The sequence below is a fragment of the Tachysurus vachellii genome, chromosome 23 (assembly GCF_030014155.1).
Source record: "Tachysurus vachellii isolate PV-2020 chromosome 23, HZAU_Pvac_v1, whole genome shotgun sequence".
NCBI classification, from domain to species: domain Eukaryota; kingdom Metazoa; phylum Chordata; class Actinopteri; order Siluriformes; family Bagridae; genus Tachysurus; species Tachysurus vachellii.
Genome location: NC_083482.1, coordinates 1,733,338 through 1,760,515, shown reverse-complemented (window position 1 = coordinate 1,760,515; position 27,178 = coordinate 1,733,338). Strand labels below are relative to the sequence as shown.

The window sequence follows — 27,178 nt, the reverse complement described above, 5'->3', positions numbered from 1 at the left end:
GAGTGAGTGAGTCAGTCAGTCAGTCGCCAGTCTCACGCGCGAGCTCGAAACGAGCAGCAGTTTTCGACTCTCCGGCCGCTCAGCTGCGCGTACGGGATCTCGCGCGTTCGTAAACCCTGGAACAAAGAGCGTCCGTTGCCGTGGAGGCTCACTCGAAGGATTTGAGGGGAGTAAAGAATAATGAGCGTTAAAGTAGTGTGTTTGTTACCGGCGCCGGCGTATCCTGCTTTGTGCGCGTAAGGAGTGAGGAGGAATCGTGCGGCGTGCTCGCCTGTGTCTCGCCGAGCCCCCAACATGGCGCTACGAAGCGCGAGCGGACCGAATTAGTTTGTGTTTGTGTGCGTCTGTTCGCGGGAGTCCAAAGGGAAATCTTCACATTTGCGCTCGCGTTTTCCGCCACATGGACTTAGCGCTCTGCTCGGACAAAGAAACGGGATTTTCTTTCGGAGCTTTCTTTTGGGAATTCAAAGATGCGCCCGTGTCTTCTGCGCTCAGTACCGCGTACTTCTCTACACGGATATTCGCGGATACGCTGAAGTCCTGAAAATACCGGTCGACCTCCAGCGCAGCGCTCAAACGTCTCCACTTTCAGCTCGGATATTTTTTTTTTGCCCCGTCCCGACACGGCGCTCCGTCCTTTGTAAGTTCGAGTGAGAGGACAAACACCGCTCGTGCTCACCGATTTCACACTTCTTATTCATAACAGGTAAGAAGTTCTGAACTTTATTTATAGCGGTGTGTGTGTCCGAGTTTGGACTTTAAACGGCGTAATCCTGGACATATAATGATCTCATGCACACGGCTCGGGGAGGCATTTGTGGCAATCGCGTGGTCAGAAAAAGTTGTTTGTAAACATGTTTGTGTGCGTTTCATTGTTGACTCGTGAGCATTCCAGTGCCCGGGTCGGCACGAGCTTCACACATATTGCGCTCAGTTAGAGTTCGCGTTCCTTCCTGTCTAGAAATCTGTATGTCCGCGGCGTCTGCCATTCATTGATTTTTTTTTTTTTATTTATGTATAAACACACATTGCGGGACTTTCCTGTTAGCTGACCTTTTGTAGATTTTTTCTTCTTCTTCTTCTTTCTTCGGCGTCTATTCAAAGCGAAAACACACCACCGTTCCGTGGAAGCGTCGGCTTTCTCGGAAATGCACGTGTTCTGTTTTTCACGTCAAGTTTTGTCATCTCTCTCGACCACGATGCACGCGGCATTTGGCTTGTGTACATCCGGCTGTATTTATTGATTTGTAGCCTCGCCCTATTTCCTGACGATAACCTCACCTTGTGCTTGCGACTTTGCAGTTACGCGCATTTGGAGGTCACCGCCATTTCGTTCTTTTTTTTTTTCCCGGGTCGTTTGGCACCTACATACATTTAAAGTCACTGTGCATTGAAGGTAATTCGGGCCTGCGGAGAAATCTCTTACGTGTCCTCACAGCGTTTTGATCTCTCCTCCTCGACATGAGCCGTCTCACCTTTTACATTTTAGCCAGTCTAAGTTCTTTGTCTCTCCTTCTTTTTTTTTTGCGCACAGTCCTGTTCACTTTTGTTCCACAGACGCTGTTATTCCTTTGATTCTATTTTTTTTATTAATCTCTCAAAACCGGAGTCGCCTTCCCACGTAACGGAAAACAAAAAAGTGCGTTGTAAAAACAAAGGCACGTTTTATAGCGTGCGCGTGTTTTTACGGCCCCGGCGTTGTCAAATCCTCCAACAATTCCCAGCCAGTGGGCGCGAGATTCGCGGAAAAGGCATAAAGTAGTAATTGCACTTCGCAGGCTGCGTCCCAAACCACCCAATATAGTTTGTCCAAACAGCGGAACACCACACCAAGGGTCTGAAGAACAGGCCACGCCCCCCGAACTGGTACTAGGTACTAATTCTGTCTCTCATGTAACGTGGTACGTAATTTTTTTTTTCTTCTACAGGTGTATTAAAAATGATCTCGTTCCCTCACTAAGTAGCGTGTTAAAGGTTCATCTCAGGTCTGAGATCTGGGGTTGTAATTTTGTGTATTACTCCACGTCGTTCTCAGAAAATAGTACAAGTACAAACTGACCTTCCTTGTCGCTGTGATGGCACCCAAGTCGTTTATTTTGTACCCGGAAGCCTGTGTGAATTAAAAAAAAAATGGTTTGCAGGACACAACTGGAGCGTAAGGTACTAAAGTACACATAGTACACTTTTTTCAGGTAAGATGCACATGGTAGCATTAAGTGTACACGTTGTGTCCCTCTTAGTGATAGTTTCGTGCCCTATTTCTTCACAATCTTAACTATGCGTATACATAAAAATACAGACATATGTACACACCAGGGTGGATTTTTTTTCATTCCTCACAAATAACTTGGTGCCCCACCTTTGCTTCACCCACTACAACAGTACTAACATCTCACGTGAACAGAGTGGCAAAACGTTGTGTGGAGTTTATACAGTTTTTTTTACGTGACCTCAATATCGTTTATCATCATCGCGTCAAACTTCACGTGAAGCCGATGACACGAAATATGTACACACGTAAATCTACTGTAAAACTATTGAAACAAAATGTTGTCGTTTGTCATGTTTATGCACCTGGACCTTCACGTACATATTTGAGTAATTAGTTGGTTGTTTTCGGATAGTTTCTTTAAAGTAGGTTACAATCAGCCTGAACCTTAAAGATGTCGCACATAAATCGCACAATTTAAACGTGTCCTGCTAACAACAAATGAAGCTGAATAATATAGAACACAACTTAGGACGTTGGAAAGTTGTAGCTATAGCTACGCATTTTATTACTAGTCCAAAAGATAAACAGATTTGTAGTAAAAAGGGCTTTTTCTTTAAAAATCAATTCCGCTCCATTAATCGTGGCACAAAGGCAGGATTCATCAAGCACGTCTTTGTGCCCCATTAATCAATCGTGACTGGGGTAAATATTCCGTCATAGTGCGTGTATAACCTGTGCTGCAAGCCAATGCGGGGCTCGAGGCTGCCTTGAGGTGGAAATAGGCCAAAAATAAACGGGTCGCTGTTGAATGTTGCGTCACCACCTCATTGCGCTGAAGCGTGGGTGGCCCGGTGCGACGTGTTGCTCAAGAGGTGAAATTCCACGTCATGAGTCGTGACCGCTTTAATCGCAGGTCGACGGCTGTGGAAAAATAAATAGGCCGCGTAGCTTCTCTATCAGCTGCCCGTTTATTTGGTTTCTCCTACCCCATCCCCCATTTACCCTGTGCGTACACCTCGCCTCCCTCCATCCCTCCCTCCATTCCTCCCTCCATCCACGTTCATCTCCGCTATCCGGATTTGTTTATTTATAGCGCGGGCGGCTCAGCGGGGAGCTTGCGACTGCCTGCCTGTCTGCACGGGGCTCCGCATGCACACCCGAGAGTCTTAAAAACCCCACCAACAACCTTACGTACCTTACGATCTCCTCCTATTGTAATCGGAAGCGTATTGTACTGTGTCAGAGGTGCAAAAACAGGTCCAATAGGGCAAAGTTTCATTGATTAATAAAGGGTCAAAGGTCAAACGGGATCGGGTGGCTGCACGAATTTTACGCACGCGGGTTCAGGATTAGAGGGCGCCTTTGTTTAGGAAGTGTTTTAGCCTGAGGAGCAAACGTGAGAGAGAAACTTCTTATTCCTGTTTTTTATTGTTTGCGTTTTATTTTCCGTCCCTGTGCTTGAGTCGTGTTGCTTTCCTGCTTATTTTTTTCCTCCGCTAAAATCCATTTTTATGTTTCTCTGCTTTATATTCATCCCCGCACGAGCGGTTTGAGCGGAAATATCTCGTGCGAGAGGCGACGTGAGAGAGAAATAAAGCGCGAGGCGCGACGGGGTACAAGTTCACCTCGCGCTGGCGCGGATCGCGTTACAGATCCGAGTTGGCTCGCGCCGCAGACGTCACGGGTTTTGAATGGAAGCCTTGCCTTCCCCGGGACGTGCGCGGTCCCCTCGGGACGGCAGCGCTGAAACGCGAGAGCTCGTTCCGTCTCGTCTCTCATCGCCTCGCTTCACCGACCTTCTCTCTCTCTCTCTCTCTCTCTCTCTCTCTCTCTCTCTCTCTCTCTCTCGCGCTCTCTTTTTTCTCTCTCTCTTTCTTTCTCTCTGTGCCGCAGCAGGAGCGCCCGGAGCGACGCCTACGCATTGTTTTCTTTTCTTCCTTCTCGTTGTGTGTGCGTGCGCTTTTATTTTTTTTCAACAGCCAGCGCGAGGGACGGAACACCACTGAAAAAAAAAAAAAAAAAAGCCCATCACAGTGCACGCGATGTTACACGGTATAGGGCGCACTTACGGCGGAGAGATGAAGCTGTGTGTGTTGCGTCATCAGGAATAGATTAGTTCTGAACACACAAGGCTTTGTGTTTTATTTCGCATACTCTACAAACATACTAACGAATTGTCTGTTTGTTTATTTCTTTATAGAAGTTTTTTCCCCTGAATCGTTGAAGATCTGAATGTCTAAGCGTCAAATCTCGTATGTGGTTCTGGATAAAATTCATCTGAATGTTTTTAAACGTTTTTATCGTACACACAAAAGTGGCCTACGTTAAAAATTTGTAAATTGTCACACACTAATGAGTATTTACAGAGTCTTTCATGAGGATGTAAGTAGTCTTGTCAGAGCACATGAACTTAACAGCAACATTAGTGTGACACGTGTGTGTGTGTGTTTTGAAAGTGTCCATGCCCTGTTGAAATAGTCTGAGACCTCCAATATCTCACCTTCTAGAAACACCCCACACACACTCGCGCATGCTTTTACGCCTCCTTTCATAACACTAAAGCAGCCGTGCAGAGACCAGAGAGCGCTTAAGTGCTGCGAAATGAGACTCAGATGGCACACAAGAACCTTTCTAATGACGCGTGCACGTCCAGAGGTCCTAGGGGTTTCTTAAGACGCACGTGCGGAACAAAAGTCCCCAACCTCCACACACGCGCTGCAGTCATCTCCAGAACCTTTTAAATATGCATCTAGACGTAAACCCTTTCTGTGTTTGTGCACAGTTTCTGTGTTTGTGCACAGTTTCTGTGTTTGTGCACAGTTTCTGCGCACAACATCTAATATTTCAGACGTAAACGTTAAGAGGAAGACGGTTCTGGATTACTGAAATACCCCCTCCTCCCTGTGCGCTCTTCCGCGAAGTTGTCTAAGCTCACAAGCTGTGAAATGGTGGTGCCGCGTGAGCTGTCGAGACTAATAGTGTAGGAGTTCACAGGCTCGCCAACCGAAATCTCTCTCTCTCTCTCTCTCTCTCTCTCTCTCTCTCTCTCTCTCTCTCTCTCTCTCTCTCTCTCCCTCTCCCTCTCTTTCTGTCTCTCTCTCTTCTCTCTCTCTTTCTCTCTCCCTCTCTTTCTGTCTCTCTCTCTCCCTCTCTCTTTCTCTCTCTCTCTCTCTCTCTCTCTCTCCCTCTCTTTCTGTCTCTCTCTCTCTCTTTCTCTCTCTCCCTCTCTCTCTCTCCCTCTCTTTCTGTCTCTCTCTCTCTCTCTCTCTCTCTCTCTCTCTCTCTCTCTCTCTCTCTCTGTCTCTCTCTTTCTTTCTCTCTCTCTGTCTCTCTCTTTCTCTCTCTCTCTGTCTCTCTCTTTCTCTCTCTCTCTCTCTCTCTCTCTGTGTCTGACAGCGTATTGTTCGAGGATGAAAAAAAAAAACTTTTGCGATCAGTAAATGTTCCAATACCGTAAAGTTATATATCATTGATTACGAAACTAACAAAGGTCGGGGGGGGGGGTAATCGCAGGTTTTTCCAGTCATCGTTGAGGACATCATCACGTGACTGAAGATCTTGATGTTGTGCTCATGATGAAAACCACATGAATAGTTATGATGCAAGCGTGTAGGAAAAGGTGTTGGGGTAAAAACCGCACCCGACCGCGGGTGACGCATCTGTCCGTTTTTATAGATTACGTTTTAAACACGCGTACGTTTATCTCCAGTTACAGTAAAATCCTTAAACACAGCACTGAAAGTGACCCCTCGTCTAGCCACTAGCTCGCACGGAGTTTGATCTTGAACGTGTGCTGTTCTTGGCACGTTCGCTAGCTCTCGGTCGGAGACAAAGATCCTGCGGGCACGAGAATCCGATTTACCCCTAACCCCACACCCCCCCACACACACCACCCGAAACCGGGGCAGGCTAATCGTTTATCCAGGCCGCTTTGTCCTTCATGGCATTAACCTCTTTCTTTCTTTCGGCTGGGGTTTTGGTCATTCTGCTGCTTTCATGAAGCTGAATTCTCTCGCCAGTTTATGACTGTGTGGTAGTAGCAGTAGTAGCAGTTGTGCGTGTGAACAGCCAAAACACATTTCGCAAGCTGGAGTTCTTCGATGACTTAAAGCATGAACAGTAGGATTAACTCTTCAGCGACAGTCACCAGACTTTTTCCTCACCAAGTTAAAACAAATGAAATATGAAGAGAACCTGCCACTGTTGCCATGTTAGCTAGCTAGCTACGTAGCTGGATTTCTTGTAGCGGAGATTTAGTTGTGAGCGACGACGTTAAAATACGACGCACTAGAAAGTAGCCCGTACACTTACCTACCGTCTGGGACATTTTTGTTGCCTGATTACAGCAGTGCGACAAAACATGCACTTTGAACTTCCTGTGAGCTTAACCACAGTGCAACAGTTTCACTTCTGACGTCGAATGACCACATGCTTAAATGTTAATCTGAAGGAAATCTGAGCTCTTCTGCTCTACTGTTCTACTGCTAGCTGGATTGGGGGGGGCGGGTGTGCATGTGACCAGGGGGTATTCACACCTCGTGCACAGTCTACCTGGGATATAATCATGATCCACCGTGTCCCTGGCCAGGATAAAGCGCTTACGTCATATATTTGTTAACTGTCTCACAAGCCACACCTCCATCTTTTACCGCAGGATTTATGAGGTTTTATGTGCCTAAATCCACACCTCAAAACTGGCACATTTTACACTCTCTCGTCTTTTCCGTGCCAGGTTTTTTTTTCCTCTCTCGCCTGCTTCACTGCCGACACGGAGCGACGCAGCTGCTCACACGCCTTCCTCGTGCCCTTGGCGTCTCCCCATGAGAGTCTCTCTCACACACACACAGCTTTAAAAACAAAGTCTAAACGAACACGCAGATCGGATTTTGGATTGTTTTTCACCAAATTAAAGATAAAAACAGTGCGTGTAGGCTTCGATTGTTTTGTGTGTGTAAACGTGCGTCCTCGTTCCACAGTGTAGTTGCACAATTATTGGCGTGTAATTTTGTCCTCAACATTGCAACAGTTAGGTCTTGCTTAAAATATCGATTAGACTGTTAAAATTAAGGCTTTAGGTTTATAATGGGGGAACTTATAGTTTTTTGGCTCTACATGAACTTCTAAACCTTCTTTTGGACACTTTCCATTTTCATATCAATCAAAAGCATGTGCGTAAGCAAGGTCGTAATGGATGCAGAAAGTTTATATAAAAACACATTGATATAATTCGTTAAACTATTTATGTGTAGCACATCTCGAGTTATTTAAAGGAAAAGACCGGCAGATTCCCAGGTTTGCTGGGAGTCTTTATTTGAAGCCGGGTTACTTTTAGAATCAAACAAAGGCGCCTCAGAGAGTGTCACTTCGCGATGGATTGCCTTCGAGGGTCATTTTCTTCACTACGTGGAGGCGAGCGACGCTCTCCCTCCGAAGCAGCCCGGGACGCATAATGTACTCACACTATCGCGCGAGGTCGTTAAGAGCACGGAAAACGAGCGCGCAGGGGAGCGTGTGGCCGAACGATTCGCACGGATTAGTCTTTAATGGACGGAGGGAGGGAATCGCAGCTCAGAGGGGAAAGCCAGAATTTATGCACAGGATTTTCTGATGTGCTGATGGGAATTAATATACTTTTGTCGCCGTGTGGATTATGATCCAGATCCTAACTATAAAGTGCCTTTGAAGAAAATAAAAAAAGGCTTTGAATGGGGGGAAAAAAAATGCTAGACTGCGTAAGCCGTTATTATAATCGACTGATTTTTATTGTGATCACGCGCAGCGAGGCTGAAATGGCAGGCCACGAACCCTCCCTGTTTAAACGTTCTGGCCTTGTTGCTACATGGGTTGCCATGGAAGTGACGAAAACACTCCAGCAGCGAGAGGATTTTGTGCGCGTGAGGCCGAAGCCCACTTTGATTGATGAGACCGGGGGCGGTCTGCCTCCCTCCTTCAACGGCAGCGACCGAGACCGCATCTGCAGATAAGAGCCCCGGGTCTGCCTTATTGAAATCCGAGGGCTCTGTAGAGCCATCAATAACGGAGGCGCGGCTCGCAAGCTCAACAAAGCTCCGCTTTTATGTCATTGCCAAGCGGTGGGCTGGGTGATAGCATCTTTCCCTCAGTGGCGCTATGATGAAATTCCCCCCTTCTTCTCCTCCTTCTTCTTCTCCTCATCTGCGGGCGCCAGGCATTTTGTGTGTGTGTGTGTGTGTGTGTGTGTGTGTGTGTGAATGAAGGAGGAGGGTGAGCAGTGCACGGGGGCATTCCTTATCAAGCGCTTGTGACTAGATAACAACGTCACGTGGTCTGAATCCTGCTCCGCAGCCTGGATATGGGCCATGCGAACGCAGGCGTCTTTAGCAGAGACAGTCAGACTGAGGCCTGACCGGAGAGACTGTTTGCTTTTCTTTCTTTTTTTTCCCTCTCCTTTTTTGTACTGAGCACTCGTTCCGTCCTGCCAAACTGGTTAAAAAACCTTGAACTGGAACTATGTGAAAACGGTGCGCGAGCGAGAAAACGAAAAGATGTGACCTTTTGTTTGTATGTTTTAAACGCAAACATTTAAAAACGGCCGTTTTTAATAGAAAAAGTTCTATTATGATGAAACGTGTGTTATTTGATTTCGTGCATTCTGATTTAGGTTATTTTTAATACATGACTTATTTTTCCTCTTACAGGAAGTCAGTCAAGGGATGGTGCTGACTAGGACAACCAACGTGAACTAATCAAGCAATAGAAGTCGTGATTCAAAGCATGGTACGGCCTGTCTTCTAAAACTGCTTATCATATGCATCATAAAAAAGGATCCCGTGATAATATTTCCTTTTTACTCTCACCGCCATACTAAAGCATAAGTTCTCCACCATTCATGTTCAGCATCAGTCCTAGATACGACTAGTTGTTTTCTCCATTATTTACGTATGTAGGCAGTAGGAATCCGTGTAATTTAAATCCCCTCTATCTTATTGGCATAGATGCGTGATGCAGTCTCTCTGGGGCTTGATGGGAAGACGGAGCTGAGCTGTCTGCTGGGCATCGTCTAGAGCATACATCAAAGCCCCGTCTGCCCCCACAGAAGCCTTGGAGAGGCTGACTTTTATGAACAATTTCCCTCTTGTGACCTTGACTACATTGCGCCATCTGCACCATTCCGAATTAAGTGTGGGAAACAAAACAAAATCACCCTTTTGTGATTCCTTATTTAATCTGATTTTATATACGAGTTGTGTAAGTTACCCTTAGTATTGATTATGAAATTTGACCGCACATATGTAACATTATAATTGTAGTTTATAAAAATAACACGAGTTATCGTAATCAGCATTTGCTTTATCACCATATCCTTTTACTGTGATCCACCCGATTTTTTTAATTTTGCGGTTGAACTGGTTTGCTTTTGCTCTTTTTCCTTACAGGTGGATGCAAGTGCAGCCTGCAGAATGAACCCACTCACAGCACTTGGCATTGATCGGAGCAGCCTAATGCGGGAAAGCCTCCACGTTCATGGGGGAATGGTTTATCCAGCAGGAATCCGAACCCTGACAACAGAAAAAGGCTATGTTGGGGACCGGATGCCAGAATTACTCTATAAACCAGACGTGTCGCTGGATGGTAGAAAGGCCTCTAATGGCTATGTTGGACTTTATAAAAGCCCAGCACCGGGGATTCAGAAACCTTTGATTGTGCCCGGGACCGGTGCAGAAGCTTTAGGCTTGGATAGGCATGTCGGACATGTAGATAAGCCTTCTGATTTGGGCTTAAATGGTGGCAGCAGCACCAGCTACCTGCGTCTCCCGTGGGCAAACCCTTACCATGAGGCGGGACTGTATCCCTTTCTAGACTCCACAAAGTATGCTGCTTTGAATATGTACAAAGCCTCATTTATGTCACAGCCTTCACCATACTTGCCCCAACACCTGGCCTACCAGTCACTTTGTCCTGGAACAGGAGGAAGTGCAGCTGGTGCTGAGCGCTTGTTTTACATGCCACCATATCCTCCGGCCCCCATTTCTTCACCTCTTGCTTCTCCTTTAAGAATCCCTACAGCTACAGTAGCCCCTACAGCACTGTCCCCACTGGTGCATCATCAGGACAAGACCTTACAGAGTATTGGGCCAAGGATTCACCATGAGCCCTCTGCCTTTGGGCAGCAAACGTTGCATCAGCAAGCTCAGTCTCACCACCAGGCCCAAAGTGAGAGGCAACACTCTAGCAGTGGAAATATTAACAGCAGCAGCAACAAGTCCAATCGACTCCCTTCCAGCAAAAGCTCAAGCAGCGGCGGCAGCAGCAGCAGTAGTAGTACTATCAACAGTAGCAGCAGCAGCACCATTAGTAGTAGTGCTAGCATAAGCAGCAACTCATGTGCCAGTATTCCAGTAGACTCAAGCCCTTCTCTGGTGATGCAGGCACCCCGCCCCGCTCCACGACAGTCCCACCCGCCTGGTGCTCCCCCACCTCTTGTGGACAGCACTTCAGACTTTCAAAAGACTGTATTTCGAAGTCCTTCATCCTCACTGTCAACCTCATCCACTTCGGCAGTTTCCCATCCATTTTACCTATCCCAAGAGCATCGCTCCCCACTAAGACCTGCGAGTCAGAAGCCCAAGTCTAAAGAAGGGAGTTCGGAGCAGCACAGAAGTGGAGGAAATGAGAGAAAAGGCTGTAGTTCACCCAGTAAAACCTCCACTGAGAAACCTGTACAACAGGGCCCCCCCACCAAAGACCCAGCAGACAAGCCATTGGACCTATCTGCCAAGATCATGGATTTTGAAGGACCTCCTAATGGATTTCCTCCAAAGCTGGAGGCTTTAGCAAATCTGGGCTACTCTCCCAACTCTCGTTATGGACTTCCTCCGAGCAGAGAGCTTCTAAAAGAGACTCTTTCCCCCTCATCCTCTGCTGTCAGCACTTCTTCTAAAACTCCAGAGAGGCCTGAGATTATTAGCACTTTACACTCTACCTGGGTGGTGCCAAGCACCACCCAGGCACTCTGTTCTGAAGCCAACCACAACAAAGGTTCCACTGTCATCAAAAATAAGAATCTAGAGCATGTCATTTCACAGCCAAGGAGCTCTTCATGTCCAAGGATTGGAGAATCCAACAATGCTGTTGTTTCAAACCCTACTCCTGTTGTTGTATCATCGGCATGTCGTCCATCATCTGCATCCCCATCTCCTAAGGTAAACGGTGATTGGCCAAAGTCTGCGCCCACCCCACCAGAAAAGGTGCAATCTACTAATCGTTGTAGCAGCCAGCCATTGGCCTCAAAGCCAGTAAAGGCCCCGAAAAAATCAGATACACCTGAAATTGTCTACAAACCCCAGCAGCCGCACATGGAAAATGGACACCCCCCGCCTCACCTCTACATGACCCAAGGGGAAGGCTACTTGCCCTCTAGCTTGGCATATGCAAACAGATACCTTTCATACACTGTTCCAGAAAGCATGTCACTTACACACCTTCAATTGCCCGGCAAAGGGCCAGTGTTCCCCCATCCAGTCCTGCTGAACAGCAACAGCTTATATCCTACTCGTTTGCCTCACAAGCCTGGTCTTTCTTATGGAATACCATCAAGTCATGGAGAGTATGTAACCTACCATGATTCACAAGAGATGGTTCATCCTCTAATGTCTCCCCACTTGCCTCTTGACCCCAAAGAGCTGAGGTCCAGGCCTCAGGAGAAGACTTGGCAGCACGAGGAGTCCCCTTATAAGCAGCACAGTGTGTCAGACATGGACACGCGCTACACAGCTGAGAGGGACTCCGAGGGCCCAGAAGTTCTAGGCTGTAAACCTCACATAGCAAGCAAAGATGACATTGTCTGCATCGACCTGGTCCAAGATGACACAGATGGCAGTCCTGAGCCAGACAAGTACAGCACCACTCCTGCCAAGCAGAGAGAGCCCACCAAGCCAGCCGGCATCGGGACAGGGGATGGGACGAGGAGCACTGGTAATTCCAAAGTGAAGGAGCCAGAACTCATGCAGATCCTGCGCTCTAGCCAGCCAGTTGAATACAAGCCAGCTGGGGCTGAGCGGCGGCCAGATCCCTGCAGTCCTCCAGAGCCACAGGAGCGGGCTGAATCTCCTGGGCAAAGCCAGGGTGAGGAAAGTTCCAGCGAGCATAGCCCTCTGCCTCCTTTGCTGGAAGAGCAGACTCTACGTTGTGCCAGGACCTCTGGTGACAGGGTCCGACCAGACATCGCGAATTTCAAATCTGATAGGCACCATGCCATCCGGCAGTATATGGATCTGGGCAAAGAACAAGAAAACATGGAATTTCCTGAGGACGAGGAAGACGGACACGGATGCTCCAAAAACAAACGGTCCAGCCTGGCTAAGAGGATTGCTAACTCGTCAGGATATGTTGGTGACCGCTTCAAGTGTGTTACCACTGAGCTTTATGCTGATTCCAGTAAATTGAGCCGGGAACAGCGTGCCTTGCAGGTAAGCAAGAGATACAGAGTTCTTCTGATATCAGATCTTAAACACCAAATACAGTTTCAGAATGTACTCTAGAGTTTTTTTATGACACATTTTACTTCAATGAAGACGCTTATTTAATTTCTCGAAAAAGGCGCGTCAGTAAAAAATTTTTTAGTTCTCTTAAATCCTGGTTCTAACAGCTGTAGTTGCTTTACAACGCAGTTCTTGCATCAGATTGTCACGCTTAGTCATATTGAAAGCCTCAGTAATTACGGCTGGCTGTTATTCACACACCAGTCCCCCGCCGTCCCCCCCTCACTTTTTTTGACACCCTGCTGCAAGGCTATTGAACAGCGGGCAGGTTTTGGCGGCAGCCGCGAGGGAGGGGAATTAACACACATTTTTTTGCGCATGTTGTGCACATATTAAGGGTTAACACATCTCGTAGTTATGCTGGAGGAAACCATTAACCTGCAGGCCAGACCAAAAGACCTGGGACGGGATATGTCACTGATATAAGAGGTAAACGTAGCTGCACGCTGTCTTCTAGCCTGCCTACACTCACACACATCCCAGGCTTGCTGTGTGCGCAGTGGCAGCCCTCCCAGCTTAAGTGAAATCCGGCCCATTCATTTCTGATGGGGAAGATTAGAGGTCTTCAGCAGCAGCAAGGCGAGTGCTCTGCCTGGCAGTCATTAGCGTACACACACACACAGAATGTGGACGGATGGGCAGTAGGCGATTTAACGAACGCCATATTCTATCCTTGATCGACTGAGTACTTTTAAAGAAAACCTTATGCGATGGTTTCCTGGATTCAGAGTCCTGGCTTAATATGAACTATTTATATTGTTCTCTTGAGAACAGTTCTTTTCCATCACAGACCAAGCTTTGAATTTTTAGGATGTTTTGCGCATATATATATGTATATATATATATATATATATATATATATATATATATATATATATATATATATATATATATATATATATATAAAATAAGGACAGGAAACATGTTGCTTTGTTGTTTAATGAATTTATACAGCGTAAACTCGATCATGACAATGGCCCTGTGTTTATGTTTGTTAATTTTTTTTTTGGAAATCAATGTTTGTGTTTTTAAATGATGTGTGTTTACTGGGGAAAAAAATGATTTTGAGCACACGTTCTAATCACTTAGATCGAAGTCCTATCAGCAGAGGACAGTAATTTCAGTCAGCCAGCCGCTAACTGGGAGGTTAGTGCTTTAATATTTTTTTTTCCCATTGCTAATCAAAGGTGAAATGAGTAACACTTGGTGTTTTTGGTGCACGCAGGAGGTTGCAGAGTGACTCAGATTGATGTGCGTTTCATGCATTTAGGGAAAATGAATCATGTGGTGTGACTGACATTTTTTTTTGTTATTTTCATATGCAAATGTCACGATTTAAAGTACATTTAGCTTTGCGCAAAGGTTAGCGGTAAAGTGTACAAAATTTGCATCTAGCGTTCCTGGTCATGGATTTTCTGTGTGTGTGTGTGTGTGTGTGTGTGTGTGTTCGTGTGGTGTGTAGCGAGCAATGATGCGTTTCTCCGAGCTGGAGCTGAAGGAGAAGGAAGGCTGTGCATCTTCTAGCACTGGACCATGGAGAGAGCAAGAGAAGGAGAAGGAGAGAGAGAAGAGTTTGGCTGAGAGCCAGCATGGAGAAACGGAGTGGGAGCCGAGCCAGCGCTGCTCCAAACCTCCAACAGAGCAGCACAACGGTAACACACACACACACACACACTTTCACTCTTGCAAGCTGTGTGACGTTCTTTAGTCTCCTTCTTATTGGCCAGCAATTTAACTGAAAAAGAAACCGTCACGTTCGGGAGACCTTTCAATTACCGGTGTTTATTCACTCCCCGAGTTTCCTCAGCGCTGCTGGATTCTGATTGGTCAGAAGGTGTTGATTAATTTTCCTTCCCAGCAGCTCTGACAGTAGTGCAGCTGCAAATCACAGGTTTATGTTAATGCAGTCGTTCTGAAACGCTTTCGTTTCTATAGCGACGGCTCTTTCAGGGCGACTCGTACAGCGGGTGCTCCACGTAAACAGATTACAAAATTGTGGGTATGATGAAGTCTTCTTAACGTAAAGAGATATCTTTTAGACAGAGGAGTTGCTCTGTAATATGTTGCTCTAACGTACAGGAGCGGTTCAAATCGTGAAATGGTACGATTTCTTTGTTTAACATTGAGAGGACTTCACTGAATGGAACAAGACTTCTAGCAATAATGACTAGAGTGACTTTAGTCACCAGCAAGTTGCAGCTAGTTAAGATTAGTTAACTAGCTAGCAGTTTAACTCCAGAACCACACAGACATATTTACTTACCATTAGCACATGTGTGGCCAAGCTGCCTTCTGAACAGTGGAGTCTTTATAAAAAAAAAAAAGAGAGAACAAGTGATGCATTTCTCAGGAACCGTCTCACCATCTCTTGCTTTCCCTTTCTGTTTTCATGCCCTCCCGCTATCTGTCTGTTAGTTGCTGTTTCTCTTGGTTCCCTCAGTCACTACTCTTTTTGGTGTCTCTCGTGAAAAAAGGGACAGTCCCTTCTGCTGTGGCTCTCCACAGTACAGCGCCAACCCAGCGCGGTAAACAGCACTTCCTCCCCCGCCGCACTCAGACAAAAGACCCACACACACTCGCGCTCACACGCACACACACTTTTTTTTTTTTTTCTACTAGCACGTGGTGTTTTGCTCTCCGCGTTACTCTCCAGCTAATGGAACAATGCCATTATATCTCCAAATTTGCATAAATGTGTCAGTGACCTCCCTCTACCCGGAGAAGTGTGTGTGTGTGGAGAGAGATGGAGGTGTGAGGACAATTTGTGTTTAGGGGTAAAAGTCTTGACTGAGTTTCTGTCTGGTCCAGAGGTCTCTCTCTCTTCCTCTCGTTCTTATTAGTGGACATTTTTCACCAGAAGGGTGTCCGTAAAGGCCCCCCCACCCCCCAAAAAAAAATCCAGGAGCCACAGAAAAGGGTTGCTATGGAGACCCACTTTGGAGGAGAGTTGCCATGGAGCTGACGTAGCGATGAATTATGGGATGCATGTGTCACGAGATGTTTGTGTGTGTTTGTGTGTGTGTGAGCCTGGGGCACAACAAGCAGCCACCTTGTCTGGGCCAGCAGAAGGGCAGGCTCAATGGAGCGTGTGTGTGTGTGTGTGTGTGTGCACTCACGAGCCTGTTGTGGCCAGAAACGGAAAGTGTGGTAGTGTAAGTTGGAAAGTCCGCGCGTATGCTGAGAAAATCACAGAGATGACAGTTGAAGAGTAAATTTCTGCGTTTATTCCGAACTTAGTTTTAGTTTAGTTTTAATAATTTTCACTTTTATAAATAAATATTTATTCGTTTTACATGAAACGAATACATTCGTTAAACACGTCACACTCGACACTAACGGCGAAGGGTGGAACCCAGAGGGAATTGTCCGCCCTGTGTGCTACGCTTAATACGTAGCTGTGGAGAGTCTCCATGTTGAAATGAGCTCCTTACATTTCAGTGTCAAATCTGTGGAATAAATCGAGCTCTCGGGATCTTAAACTTTCAAACATCCTCCGATTCAAATTTTGACTTAAAAAGAGAATTAAAGCAGTGACATTTCCAACGGACCGCCTCGTATGGACTGCGTGTGTTTCAGGTCGGGGTGGGGTCAGCGGGTCTGGAGAGCGAGCCCCCGGTGGGGTCTGTTTTTGATCCGTGCTGCCGCTTGGAGACGTTTTCAAGAAGCCTTTTACTGCCACGCACAGCAGAGGGGGGGAGGGGTGTCGGAGAGCTGGAGTGCTGCCTAAGCTCTCAGCACGGATGTTTCAGGCTAATTTAAGCTGTGTGTGTGTGTCTGTGTGTGTGCACACACAAGTGTGAGCGAGAGCCTGAGCGCTCTGTTCGAATGGGGAAAGGGTGTGGTGAAGCTAACGCAAACACGAGGGTGTCCAGGGCAAAGGGGGAAGTGGGAGGAGTGTGTGTGCGTGTGTGTGTGCGTGTGTGTGCGTGTGTGTGCGTGTGTGTGTGCGTGTGTGCGTGTGTGTGTGCGTGTGTGTGCGCGTGTGTGTGTGTGTGTGTTTTCCTTTAGTTCTTCGGCTCCAGTTTTTTCTTTCAACTCCTAAACAAAAAGACATGTTGTGGTTAACACGTGTCTGTGTGTGTCTGTTTGTGTCTGTGTGTGTGTGTGCACGCATGCGCAGGTGGGAACCGCGTCCCAGTCCTGCAGCGATGTGGCCCTCCAGAACGAGACGTGAGGGAAGAGAGGAAGGAACACAGCCAAGCCCACCAGGACGCCAAGCAGCGTTCGTCCGAGGACAGAGAGAAGGATAGAGAAAAGGAGCGAGGGAGGGAGAGAGAGCGGGACGAAGACGAGGAGGAGGAGGAAAAGGCCATCGTGCCGGCCAAGCGGGCTCGACTCATGCCAGGTAAAGAGCGACCTCCTTTCCTTTCATTCTGTCTTTCTTTTTTGTGTGTGTGTGTGTGTGTTCTCTTTGATCGTCTCAATCTTTTTTTTTATTGGTGTCACATGTTTTGTATAAACCCACACGTGTGTGTGTGTGTGTGTGTGTGTGTGTCCATCCGACACTCCTGGTCACTGTGGCTTTGTGCTCGGCCTAAAGGGCGTTTTCATGCCTGACATCAAAACAGCCTTTGTGTAGTGCTACTCTTTTCAACATTCTCCCTGTGTGTGTGTGTGTGTGTGTGTGTGTGTGTGTGTGTGTGTGTGTGTCTATATCATAAATCCCTGGTTTTAATGTCTGTCTTGGGGTTGAACTCGACAACAGAAGTCCTAAACGTACCAAAGCAGCAATTTCAGCATGGGGAATTTCTACTTCCTGTTTCTCTTCAGGTTTTATGTGGCCGCTGAGGGGAAAAAAAATTGTTCCATGACGTAAATTGTGTAAAGGTTTCTGTAGTCACTCGAGGAAATGATATCAGCTACGGCAATATTAAGTCATGTTACGCAACAGATCTTTATTTACAATGTTATTGTGTCAAACCTCAGTGCTAAGGAATCATTAGCCGCTAACCTAGTTTATGCTAACATGACAGATAAGTAGGCCTCGTAGGTGTCGAATTTTTCTCTTAGTCTTGAACTTGTGTGTTTGTGTGTGTGCGCGCACGTGTGTGTGTGCACCACTAAAATGTAATTTCTTGTACGATCCTGTAATGAAACTTGTTTATTTTGTTTGCCCGACTGACAGAGGTGTGGCGGCCGCCTTCCGAACAGGAAGTGAAGAACCTGAAGGTGTGTATTGAGCTCACGGGCCTGAGGCTCAGCAAACCGAGGCAGCTCCAGCATCTCCAGGAGCTCTGGGAGCAGCATGACAAGCCCGACCTCTTCCCTCGAGACGGGTCGAAGGTCACGCCCTGCGCCGAAAGGAAGAGCAAGACAAATGGAGACCTGGAGAAAGGAACAGGGAGGAGGGTGGAAGAGGACAGGGGGTGGAGCAGAGACGCTCTGGGATACGTCGACGCCGATGCAGGTAAGAAAAGCGACCCAGACATAAAGAATTTCTCTGTCTGTCTGTCTGTCTGTCTGTCTGTCAGTTTGTCTGTCTTCCTCTCAGACTGTGGGCGTGTCTCTGTCCACAGACTGTGGGCGTGTCTCTGTCCACAGACTGTGGGCGTGTCTCTGTCCACAGACTGTGGGCGTGTCTCTGTCCACAGACTGTGGGCGTGTCTCTGTCCTCAGACTGTGGGCGTGTCTCTGTCCTCAGACTGTGGGCGTGTCTCTGTCCACAGACTGTGGGCGTGTCTCTGTCCACAGACTGTGGGCGTGTCTCTGTCCACAGACTGTGGGCATGTCTCTGTCCTCAGACTGTGGGCATGTCTCTGTCCTCAGACTGTGGGCGTCTCTGTCCTCAGACTGTGGGCGTGTCTCTGTCCTCAGACTGTGGGCGTGTCTCTGTCCACAGACTGTGGGCGTGTCTCTGTCCTCAGACTGTGGGCGTGTCTCTGTCCTCAGACTGTGGGCGTGTCTCTGTCCTCAGACTGTGGGCTGTCCTTTTGTCGTACTTTCTCCTCTCTTACTCACCCAGTTCTGTGTGCGATGCTAATAAAGAACCTGAAAGCATCCCAAGTTCCAGTTTTTCACCTCTTTAGTCACATTCTGACTTTGTGTCTCTTTTTCTCTTCCTCTTATTTCCGTTCGTCAGACGAAAGTGAAGAATCCAAAAAAAACGTCCCAAAGTTGTGCTTCGAGCGTCTGTAAAATTGTTCAGCTGCGTTTTCAATAAAGAGGCCAAACGTGGCACGAAGACACGGCCGAGTTTCAGACCAAACGCTTCCGTTTTCTGTTTGTCTTTTCATGTTCTGCGCTCGGAATCTCTTTCATTTTCTCTCCATCGCGCTCATATTTCCTGTCTCTCTGGGTCTGTTTGCAAGATTCAGACTCTAATCGGTTCTTTCTTTCTTTCTTACTTTCTTTCTCCCCTCCTTTCTTTACGTTCCTTCACTGGCTCATCCTTGTCTGTTTTTAATCTTTCTCCTTCTTGACCTCAGCTTCTAGCTCTCTCTCTCTCTCTCTCTCTCTCTCTCTCCCCCCGTGTGAGGCGCATAACGAACCCGAACACGACCCAAACACAAGCCGCGGGACTGAAAAACAAACCCAGAACACACTACATTGAATTCCCACCTCGTTCTTTCATCTTCTTTTCTCCATCTCTTCTTTCTTTCCTCGCTGACACCATCTGTGTGATTCCAACTAAGGAAGAAAAAACCTCCAAAAAAAAAAAATCCAAACAAAGAAAAACAGAATGTGGCCCAAACACGCTGAACCAATTTCTAAGCAAGTTCCTCCTTTCACATTTTTTCTTTTTCGTTCCTCGTCTCTTTCTGGCTTCTGAGTGTCTGCTTCTGTTGTCTCCGTCTTTCTTTATTGCCCCCCACCTCCACCACCACCACCCCTCGGCCTATTCCTGTTGTTTTTTTAGCAGGCTTTTTTTGTTGTTTTTGTGTGTGTGTGTGTGTGTGTGTGTGTGTGATGGAGACATGAACGTGGCCCAAACACAGTATTAATTTCCAAACAAATGCTTTCTTTTTTTTTTTTTTTTGTCTTTGCTCTCGAGCTGATTTTTTTACCTTTGGTGTCCCTGACGTACGCCGGCGAAGAGCGTACGTTATTGATCTATAAAGCACCCGAACAATAAATGCGTTCAGGGAAACGGCGCACAGAGACCAAGAGACTCATTATTACGTTGTTGTAGCCAGCGGGGGATTAGTTTACAAGTGCGTGTTGGTCTAAGCCCGACGGGGTGCGTACGTGTGTGTGTGCGCGCTTTGGGGGGGTGTTGGGCTGGGTGTAGAAGTGTGCGTGTCTACAGAGTGGTTTTGGTCACGTGCGCTAAGTGTTGGGTTGTTTTTAGACACGTGTGTGTGTTCAGTCAACACCAAATTATGGACTGTTTTAGGCCTGACTCAGACTCTGAGGGCTGCATTTCAAACGTCACACGTTGCCATATGTTACTTAATCCCCAAGCAGGAATCTAGATCTGACGCAGAAATCTGACGCAATTTTCTTGTCTATGTGAAACTGCATTTCTCTACGATAGGTAGTGTAACTAAAAATACTAAACAAAACTCCTTTTAATCTCTTCAACTCTTCTTTTTTTTATGTTGTAGTTTGTTTTGGTAGAATGATAGATTTTTTTTTTTTTTTTTTTTTTTTTTTAGCAGCTTCAGTTGTTTTGTTCAGCTAGTTGAAGTGGAGCTAGTTTTAGCTAAGCGTTTATCAGGTGTTTCGTGACACATCTGTAAAAGGACAATTTGACATTTGGGAAATTTGCAAAAAACAAAAGCGTAATTTAAAAACAAACAAACAAAAGAGATATCGGGAATCCGTGGTTTAAAAATCGTCGTTCTGACACAAAATGTTTAGATGACTTAAACGTATGATGACATAATTATAGCCGATTAAAACGGCCATTTTGCGGCGGAGACGTCGTACCGCGGCGAGACTTTTTTCATTACGGGAGACTCGGCTCCAGGGCAACAGCTCAATCTGGTCTCCGCGCGTCCGGAGACAAACGGAAGAACATGGAGCCCCGAGGCGCACGAGAAAACCGAAGGGAGAGGATGATAGACAGGGAGAGAGAGGTAACGGAGCGAGGGAAGGAAGCGGAGGGATAAAGAGCAAGAGGCAGATTAGAGGAGCGATTTTTCTCACTGCCGTCGGCCCGCGCTAATGAGTCCTGCTGACTGACGGCAGGCTGCTTCTCCCTGTCTCTCTCTCTCTCTCTCTCTCTCTCTCTCTCTCTCACTCACACACACACACACACACACACACACACACACAGACAAACAGCTATTTGCACAGTTGCGGAATCTCATGGCTCATTGGGCAGAGGCATGCGTTGTCTGGGCAATGCCGTTACAACTGTGTGTGTGTGCGTGCGTCAGCCTGTCAAGTGTTTTGGCTCCTGGACGCTGTGCTGGCGTTTTATCAAGCGTCTGCAGGCACGGAGCGTGTGAGGTGGAAAGATTTTCGCCTGCCTCGTTCTCTCTGTCTGATGAAACGGGAACTGTGTGTGTGTGTGTGTCGGAGAAATAGAGAGAGAGAGTTTGTGTGTGTCCAGTTCCGTGTTAATGGGAGGCTAATATCCCCCAGATGTCCATGTCATAGTTACACACACACACTTTTCAGATGGAAACCAACACACATACAAACTAATTTGCGTCGCCTGTGACAGGGCGTTAGAGACAAGTCGCACGCGCGAGTCACAGAATTCCTATCAGTTCGCCTCAGGCTCGTGTGTGTGTGAGAGAGAGAGAGTGAGTTTGGTGTTTTGAAGCTTCTGTTTGATCGTGTTTTTTGGATTCATTTTAAAAGCTGTTGCTCTGCCTTTTCTAGAGCTGTTATTCATTTGTGTGTGTGTGTGTGTGTGTGTGGTCCCAGAGGGTCTCGGGGACGTAATTAGCCTGTTGGAAGGAAAGCGCTTTGCGCAGTTTGCCCAGAGGGACGCTCTCTCTCCCTCTCTCTCTCTCTCTCTCTCTCTCTCTCTCTCTCCCACACGCTTGCGTGTCTGCAGACGCGTCCGTGTGAGAAATTTCCCCAGCGCTGTAGGGCTTTCGGCATGCTTTCAACGGGCGCGCGGTGTGTGTGTGTGTGTGTGTGTGTGGTTGAGAGCGAGTGATGAATAATGGAACAGATGTGGAGCGCAGGTCTCGCTCTGTTTCAGCCGAGCTGCCTTCTGCTCGCGCTCACGTTCTCGCCTGCTCTCATTTCTCTCTCTCTCTCTCTCTCTCTCTCTCTCTCTCTCTCTCTCTCTCTCTCTCTCTCTCTCTTTCTTGGTTATTGTTTCATCGTGCTGCATCATCCAAATCTGCAATCCCACGACAGCTACGCTTACACACGCACACACGCAGGCGCACACATTTATTGTTTGGGCTCTTCCTTCTCTTAACAAGGCTCAATCTGGCCTCGTTACCTAACGAGACCTTGTGGTTAATTTGCATATTCCTGAACTCTTTTTTTTTCTTCCACAGCCGTCCCTGTTCTTTCCGCGGAGAAGTTCCGCCCCTCACCGTCTCCCGACGTCGCCCTTTCGCCTCGCTCACGGCGTCACGGCGACCTCGACAAACCCAAAGGCAAACGCCAGTGCAAGACTAAACACCTGGGGCAAAGAGAGCTCCGAGCGCTCACACAGCCAGCCAATGAGGAGCTTAGCCCCGCCCACCCACTCAAGGTGAGTGTTTTTTGGGATTTTCCCGGGTTTCATGCTACTTCTGCGAGTTTGAAGCAATATAACCAAAAGCAGCGGTGTTAATCTTCCCAATTAGGAACTGCGCACTCCTTCCGCTTGACTCGTGTGTGTGTGCGTGAGAGAGAGAGAGCGTGTGTGTGCGCGCGAGCTCAGAGCGTGACTGTCGTGACCTCTTCTTGCACTGAAATGCAATCTCCCAGCGGAGGGAGGGAAGTAAGGGGAGGGAGGAAGTCTGGCCTCTCTCTCTCTCTCTCTCTCTCTCTCTCTCTCTGTGTTTTCGCCTCCGGAGTGAAATGTCTCCCTCGCGCAGCAGATTCTTTGACCGGCTCGCACACTCACGGCCCACGTTTTATTGCCCCGAACGTGCCTGTATGAGCGCACAGGCTTTGACTTGAAAAGTGATTACGGGAACATAAATTAGCGCCGCTCGTATCCGCGCCGGCCTCCAAAACGCTCGTTTACGCAGCTTTCCGATCTTAAAGGGACAGATGGGCGAAAAAAAAAAAAAGAAAATCAAATTTACGCCGTTTTCCAGCCAACACGTGCTAAGTTTCCGACGTTCCTACTGGAGCTATGGGGCTAATGTAGTTAACGTAACGGAAGACTCCAAACCTTTCCCTTAAATTCTTTCCCATATCTTTGTATACTTGCTTCAAACGCCATTAAACACCGTAATTCCATTTTAAACACATTTTTGTAAAATAGCGTTGAAATGTTATTTGTGTGTTTATGCATAAATTAAAGACTTGCAATTTTTTTTAGCTCATTCATTGTTAAAACAAAAATTTTAAATGTTGTGATTAAAAGACGACACAAGGTAACGAGTCCCTCAGATTACTGGTTCAAACGTTTGTCTTTTCACCAGACTTTGTTTTTATTTATTTGTTGTTGTTTTTTTTTTCCACTAGATTTGTCTTTTTAATTCAGTTCTATTTTACGAGGAGATCAAACCAGTCAAAACGTCACTTCTGACTGTGATTAAGAATGAAACACAAAAACAAGTGCTTTAGATCTGACTAAGGAGGTCGTGCGGCTCCGCTCAGCTACGGAAAGGTCGTATTTTAAGAAGGGGAAAAAAAACAGTTGCAGTTCCCCGAAACGTTCGAACCGGTTTCAGCACGTCCAGACAGCGCCGTCTGGAATTAGCGCAACAGGATTGCGTTATTCCGGCGAGGGCGAGTTTTATGTTCGTAGGCGCGGATTTGGCGGTCTAGTTCTCGCTCATATTGAACGCAGCCCTTGCAGCGTTGTGCTCCGTGTGTGTGTGTGTGCGCGCGAGCGAACGCCTGTGTGTGTTGACAGCTGCTTTGCTGCGCTGCTCCTCTGGGCTGGGCGGACTCCCAGGCCTCGATCGGCTCGCATGATCTCACTGGCCCGCTGGCTTCTGCACACACACACGCACACACACACGCACATTTTCCATTCTCCCTCCTCTCTTCCGCCCTGCTGGTCTCCATAGATAGCGAATGTGAGTGTGTGCGCGCGCATGTTTCCTGTTTAGCTTTCCCTGGCAGAGAGCGCACGCTGACGGAGGAACGTCTGCCGAGCTGTGGTTTCCAGTCAGCCACACACACACACACACACACACACACACACACACACACACACACGGTATGTGACCTCTCTGTGCCTTGAATTGTTTGTGCGTGGGTGCTGTTTATTTTAAACTGCTCGTGTGTGTGTGTGTGTATCTGTGTGAACCAACTTCCTCCCTGAGACGTGTGCTTCTCGCCCGCAGGTTGCGAAGCGCAGCTCTCAGAAGTCAGATTACGAGCCCAAGCCGTCGCCCCCTGTGCCCACCGCTGTCACCACGGTGCCCGCTGCTGTCGCCACGGCGACGTCTGCGCCTGCTCCGATGCCCCCTGAGGCTCGCAGACTCATCGTGAACAAAAACGCCGGAGAGACGCTGCTGCAGAGAGCTGCTCGCCTCGGCTATGAGGTAAGCCGCTTTGTGTGCGCGAGTGTGTGTTTTTCTCTCTCTCGTAGTCTCCCCCTCCCTTTCCCCCCTCTCGATAGGTTGCGCGTTCTCTCTCTCTCGTTCTCGTTCTCCCCCTCCCGCTCTCACCTCCCCCCTCTCACCTCCCCCCTCTCACCTCCCCCCTCCCCGTTCGCATCTCATTAATTCCGTGCGAGACGGAGTGTGACATGTGAGAGCCCCTGACAGGCACGGAGCGATCGCTTAGCGCACACACACGCACACACACACACACACACACACACACACACACACACACACACACCCCGTGTGCTCGTTCCCTTCCTCCTCCTCCTCCTCCTCCGCTGGCGTGCGCACGGCCTCTCCCTCCTTTTTCCTTTTTATATCTCGCTGTCTCGTTTCTCCCTCGCACGCTCCCCCCTCTCCCCCCCTCTCTCTTTTCTCTTTTCGCTTCACACACACACACACACACACGCTTTTACTCGCACGCACACACATACACACACTGTCTCGCTCGCTTTCTCTCAACGATTTGCGCTCTCCTGGCGCTCTTGCCGGAAAATCTTTAACTCTTTCCTTCCTCTCTCATCCCTCCACTGTTCTCTTCTCGGAATCTCAACCTCAGAGAAAACGGTTTCGAAAATAGATTAGAGCGTCTTAGTGAAGAATTTAGTCTGGACAGAATGAAAGGTATCAAATTAGAAATCACGCTTTAAGTTGAAAAAAAAATGAAATGGCAATTTTTAACACTTCGGTTTTTGTTTTTTTTACTGTAGGGATTTAATTATCTATTAGCTTCTACACGGGAAACGAACACAGTAGTTAGTACGTTTATCTGGATTGTTTAAATATTTAGTTACTCAGTGTTGTCAAATTCAAGATGGCTACCGACCTAGCTAGCTAGAGCAATAATACATGAGCATTTTTTTTTACACTTTATTGGTAAACATTGTTACACTTTATCTGATCACATTTATGGCTAAAAAGAAATGTCCGTGTTATCTGTCGCTGAAGATGTGTGGGTTTTTTTTTTTGTTTTAGTAATTGCTGTAAAGTAGGAATGTCTCTTTTTTTTTGTTTGTTTGTTTGTTTGTTTTTTATTTTAGATAGTTTGAAATTTTTTGACTTGTAGCTAGCCGGCTAAGAATATTGTTTTTTTCCTAGCACAACTTAGCTAGCCAATTTGCAGGTTTATAATAAATTTACGTCTCTCACAACGTAAATGTTTATCGTAAATTGTTGTGTTCGTGTGTTCATAGCATTCGCTTGTTTTCTGGCTTGATTTTGCTTTTGTTGTAGTTTTGTGTTAAGTTTGACCTTGTTAGAATCTACGTGATTCTGTGAATTTCGTGTCGACGTCAAAACCGACGGCCAACCTAGTGATGATTTTTAATTAGCTGATAGCTATGCGAGGTCTTTTTTGTGTGTGATGCAGCAAACAAATTTGTGTGTAACTGAGGCGTTCGGTTGATGTTGCGTTGCAGCGGCGTTTCCGTGGCTGTGTGTAATTGCGCGCTTGGCGTTGTGTGCCTGATTTAGGCAGATTAATGGCGAGCTGGATTAGTTCCGGCAGCGAGGCTGAAAGGACTGGCACAGAGCACAGGAAATGAGCGATTACTGCAGCGAGCGCATGATCGCTCTCTCCCTCTCTCTCTCTCTCCCTCTCTCTCTCGAGGCGTTTCATTCGCTCTTCATGCTCCCTCGTCCTCGCTCTCTGTCCCTCATTTCCCTTCTCACGTGGCAAAGCTGAGAGAAAGCGATGTTCCCTGAAGCAAGACTCGGTAGGGCGAAAGTGACGGAAAGAGGAGGGGTTGTTTATGGTTCTGTTTTTTCCGTTTCTCCATCTGTCTGTCTCCGTCACCCTCTCTCTCTCTCTCTCTCTCTCTCTCGTGTTCCACTTGGGGTGTAGCCATTCTCCCTTCCTGTTTGATGTAACCATACGGTTTAGGTGTGTTTGCGTATGTGTGTTTACTTTGTGTCACCGTGCTTGTTTACTGGAGCCGTCTACCGTCATATCATGCAGGACTCTGATAACACACGCGCACACACACACACACAGGACTGACATCCTGCCCTCCCCCAGTCCGCTCACTGTTTGCACACCGTCTACTTTATTCTCTCGTTGTACCCGTGAAAGAGAAGCGAAGGAAACGCAGTGAAGGACGCTCTGTTGCCCGGAACACTGATATCTTCTTATTTTTCTTTCTTTTCTTCTTTTACCTGCCTGAGATACAAGCTAGCGTAACCGCCTTTGTGTCCAGTTTGGTCAATAACAACCAGAATGTCCCCTTCCATCTATGTGGCTTGGCTCCAGCCCACATGTTTGTGTTCTGATTAGCATGTTTAGCTACTTTGCAGAAATCCAGGCTGCTCTCGGCAGCTTACACCAAACATGTCAATATGTTGCTCATAATAAGCCGCGCTTTAACTCGGAGGACAACCGGAATGTTTTTTTTATTGATCGATTAGCATTTACAAACTATTTTTCACATTTCCGGCATTTAGCAGACTCCCTTATCCAGAGTACTTACATTTTTATTTCATTTTATACAACTGAGCAATTGAGGGTTTTAAGGGCCTTGCTCAGGGGCCCAGCAGTGGCAGCTTGGTGAACCTGGGATTTGAACTCATGACCTCCCGGTCAGTAGTCCAACACCTTAACCATTGTGCTACCACATATTGTGTACTGTTTCCATTCACCATGGATTGTTTGCTAGCTAGATAATTGCTAAATATTAATAAAGCTGCTAGCTAAGAGTTGTGAAAAACCGTCTGATTCATGGAGATATTCACACATTCATTCACGTCAAACTATATACACGTGTAGACGTGTTTACGTTCACTACGGCAGTGAGGAAGTGATTTGGTTGAATTGCGTTACTCCG

The 27,178-nt window shown here is 47.2% G+C and overlaps 1 protein-coding gene across 2 annotated transcripts in view; it reads left to right on the top strand.

The window, feature by feature from the left end:
• Window positions 1-27,178, top strand: part of bcor (BCL6 corepressor) — a 43,102-nt gene continuing 15,924 nt past the window's right edge. The window contains exons 1-9 of one of the 2 annotated variants that reach the window (XM_060859435.1): window positions 1-706; window positions 8,890-8,968; window positions 9,628-12,660; window positions 13,822-13,878; window positions 14,195-14,384; window positions 16,853-17,077; window positions 17,858-18,139; window positions 22,140-22,339; window positions 24,096-24,296. In XM_060859435.1, coding sequence (XP_060715418.1) covers window positions 8,966-8,968; window positions 9,628-12,660; window positions 13,822-13,878; window positions 14,195-14,384; window positions 16,853-17,077; window positions 17,858-18,139; window positions 22,140-22,339; window positions 24,096-24,296 — 4,191 coding nt within the window. In that variant the 5' untranslated portion in view covers window positions 1-706; window positions 8,890-8,965. The remainder of the gene's footprint in view (window positions 707-8,889; window positions 8,969-9,627; window positions 12,661-13,821; window positions 13,879-14,194; window positions 14,385-16,852; window positions 17,078-17,857; window positions 18,140-22,139; window positions 22,340-24,095; window positions 24,297-27,178) is intronic. The other variant, XM_060859437.1, reaches the window with a different exon arrangement.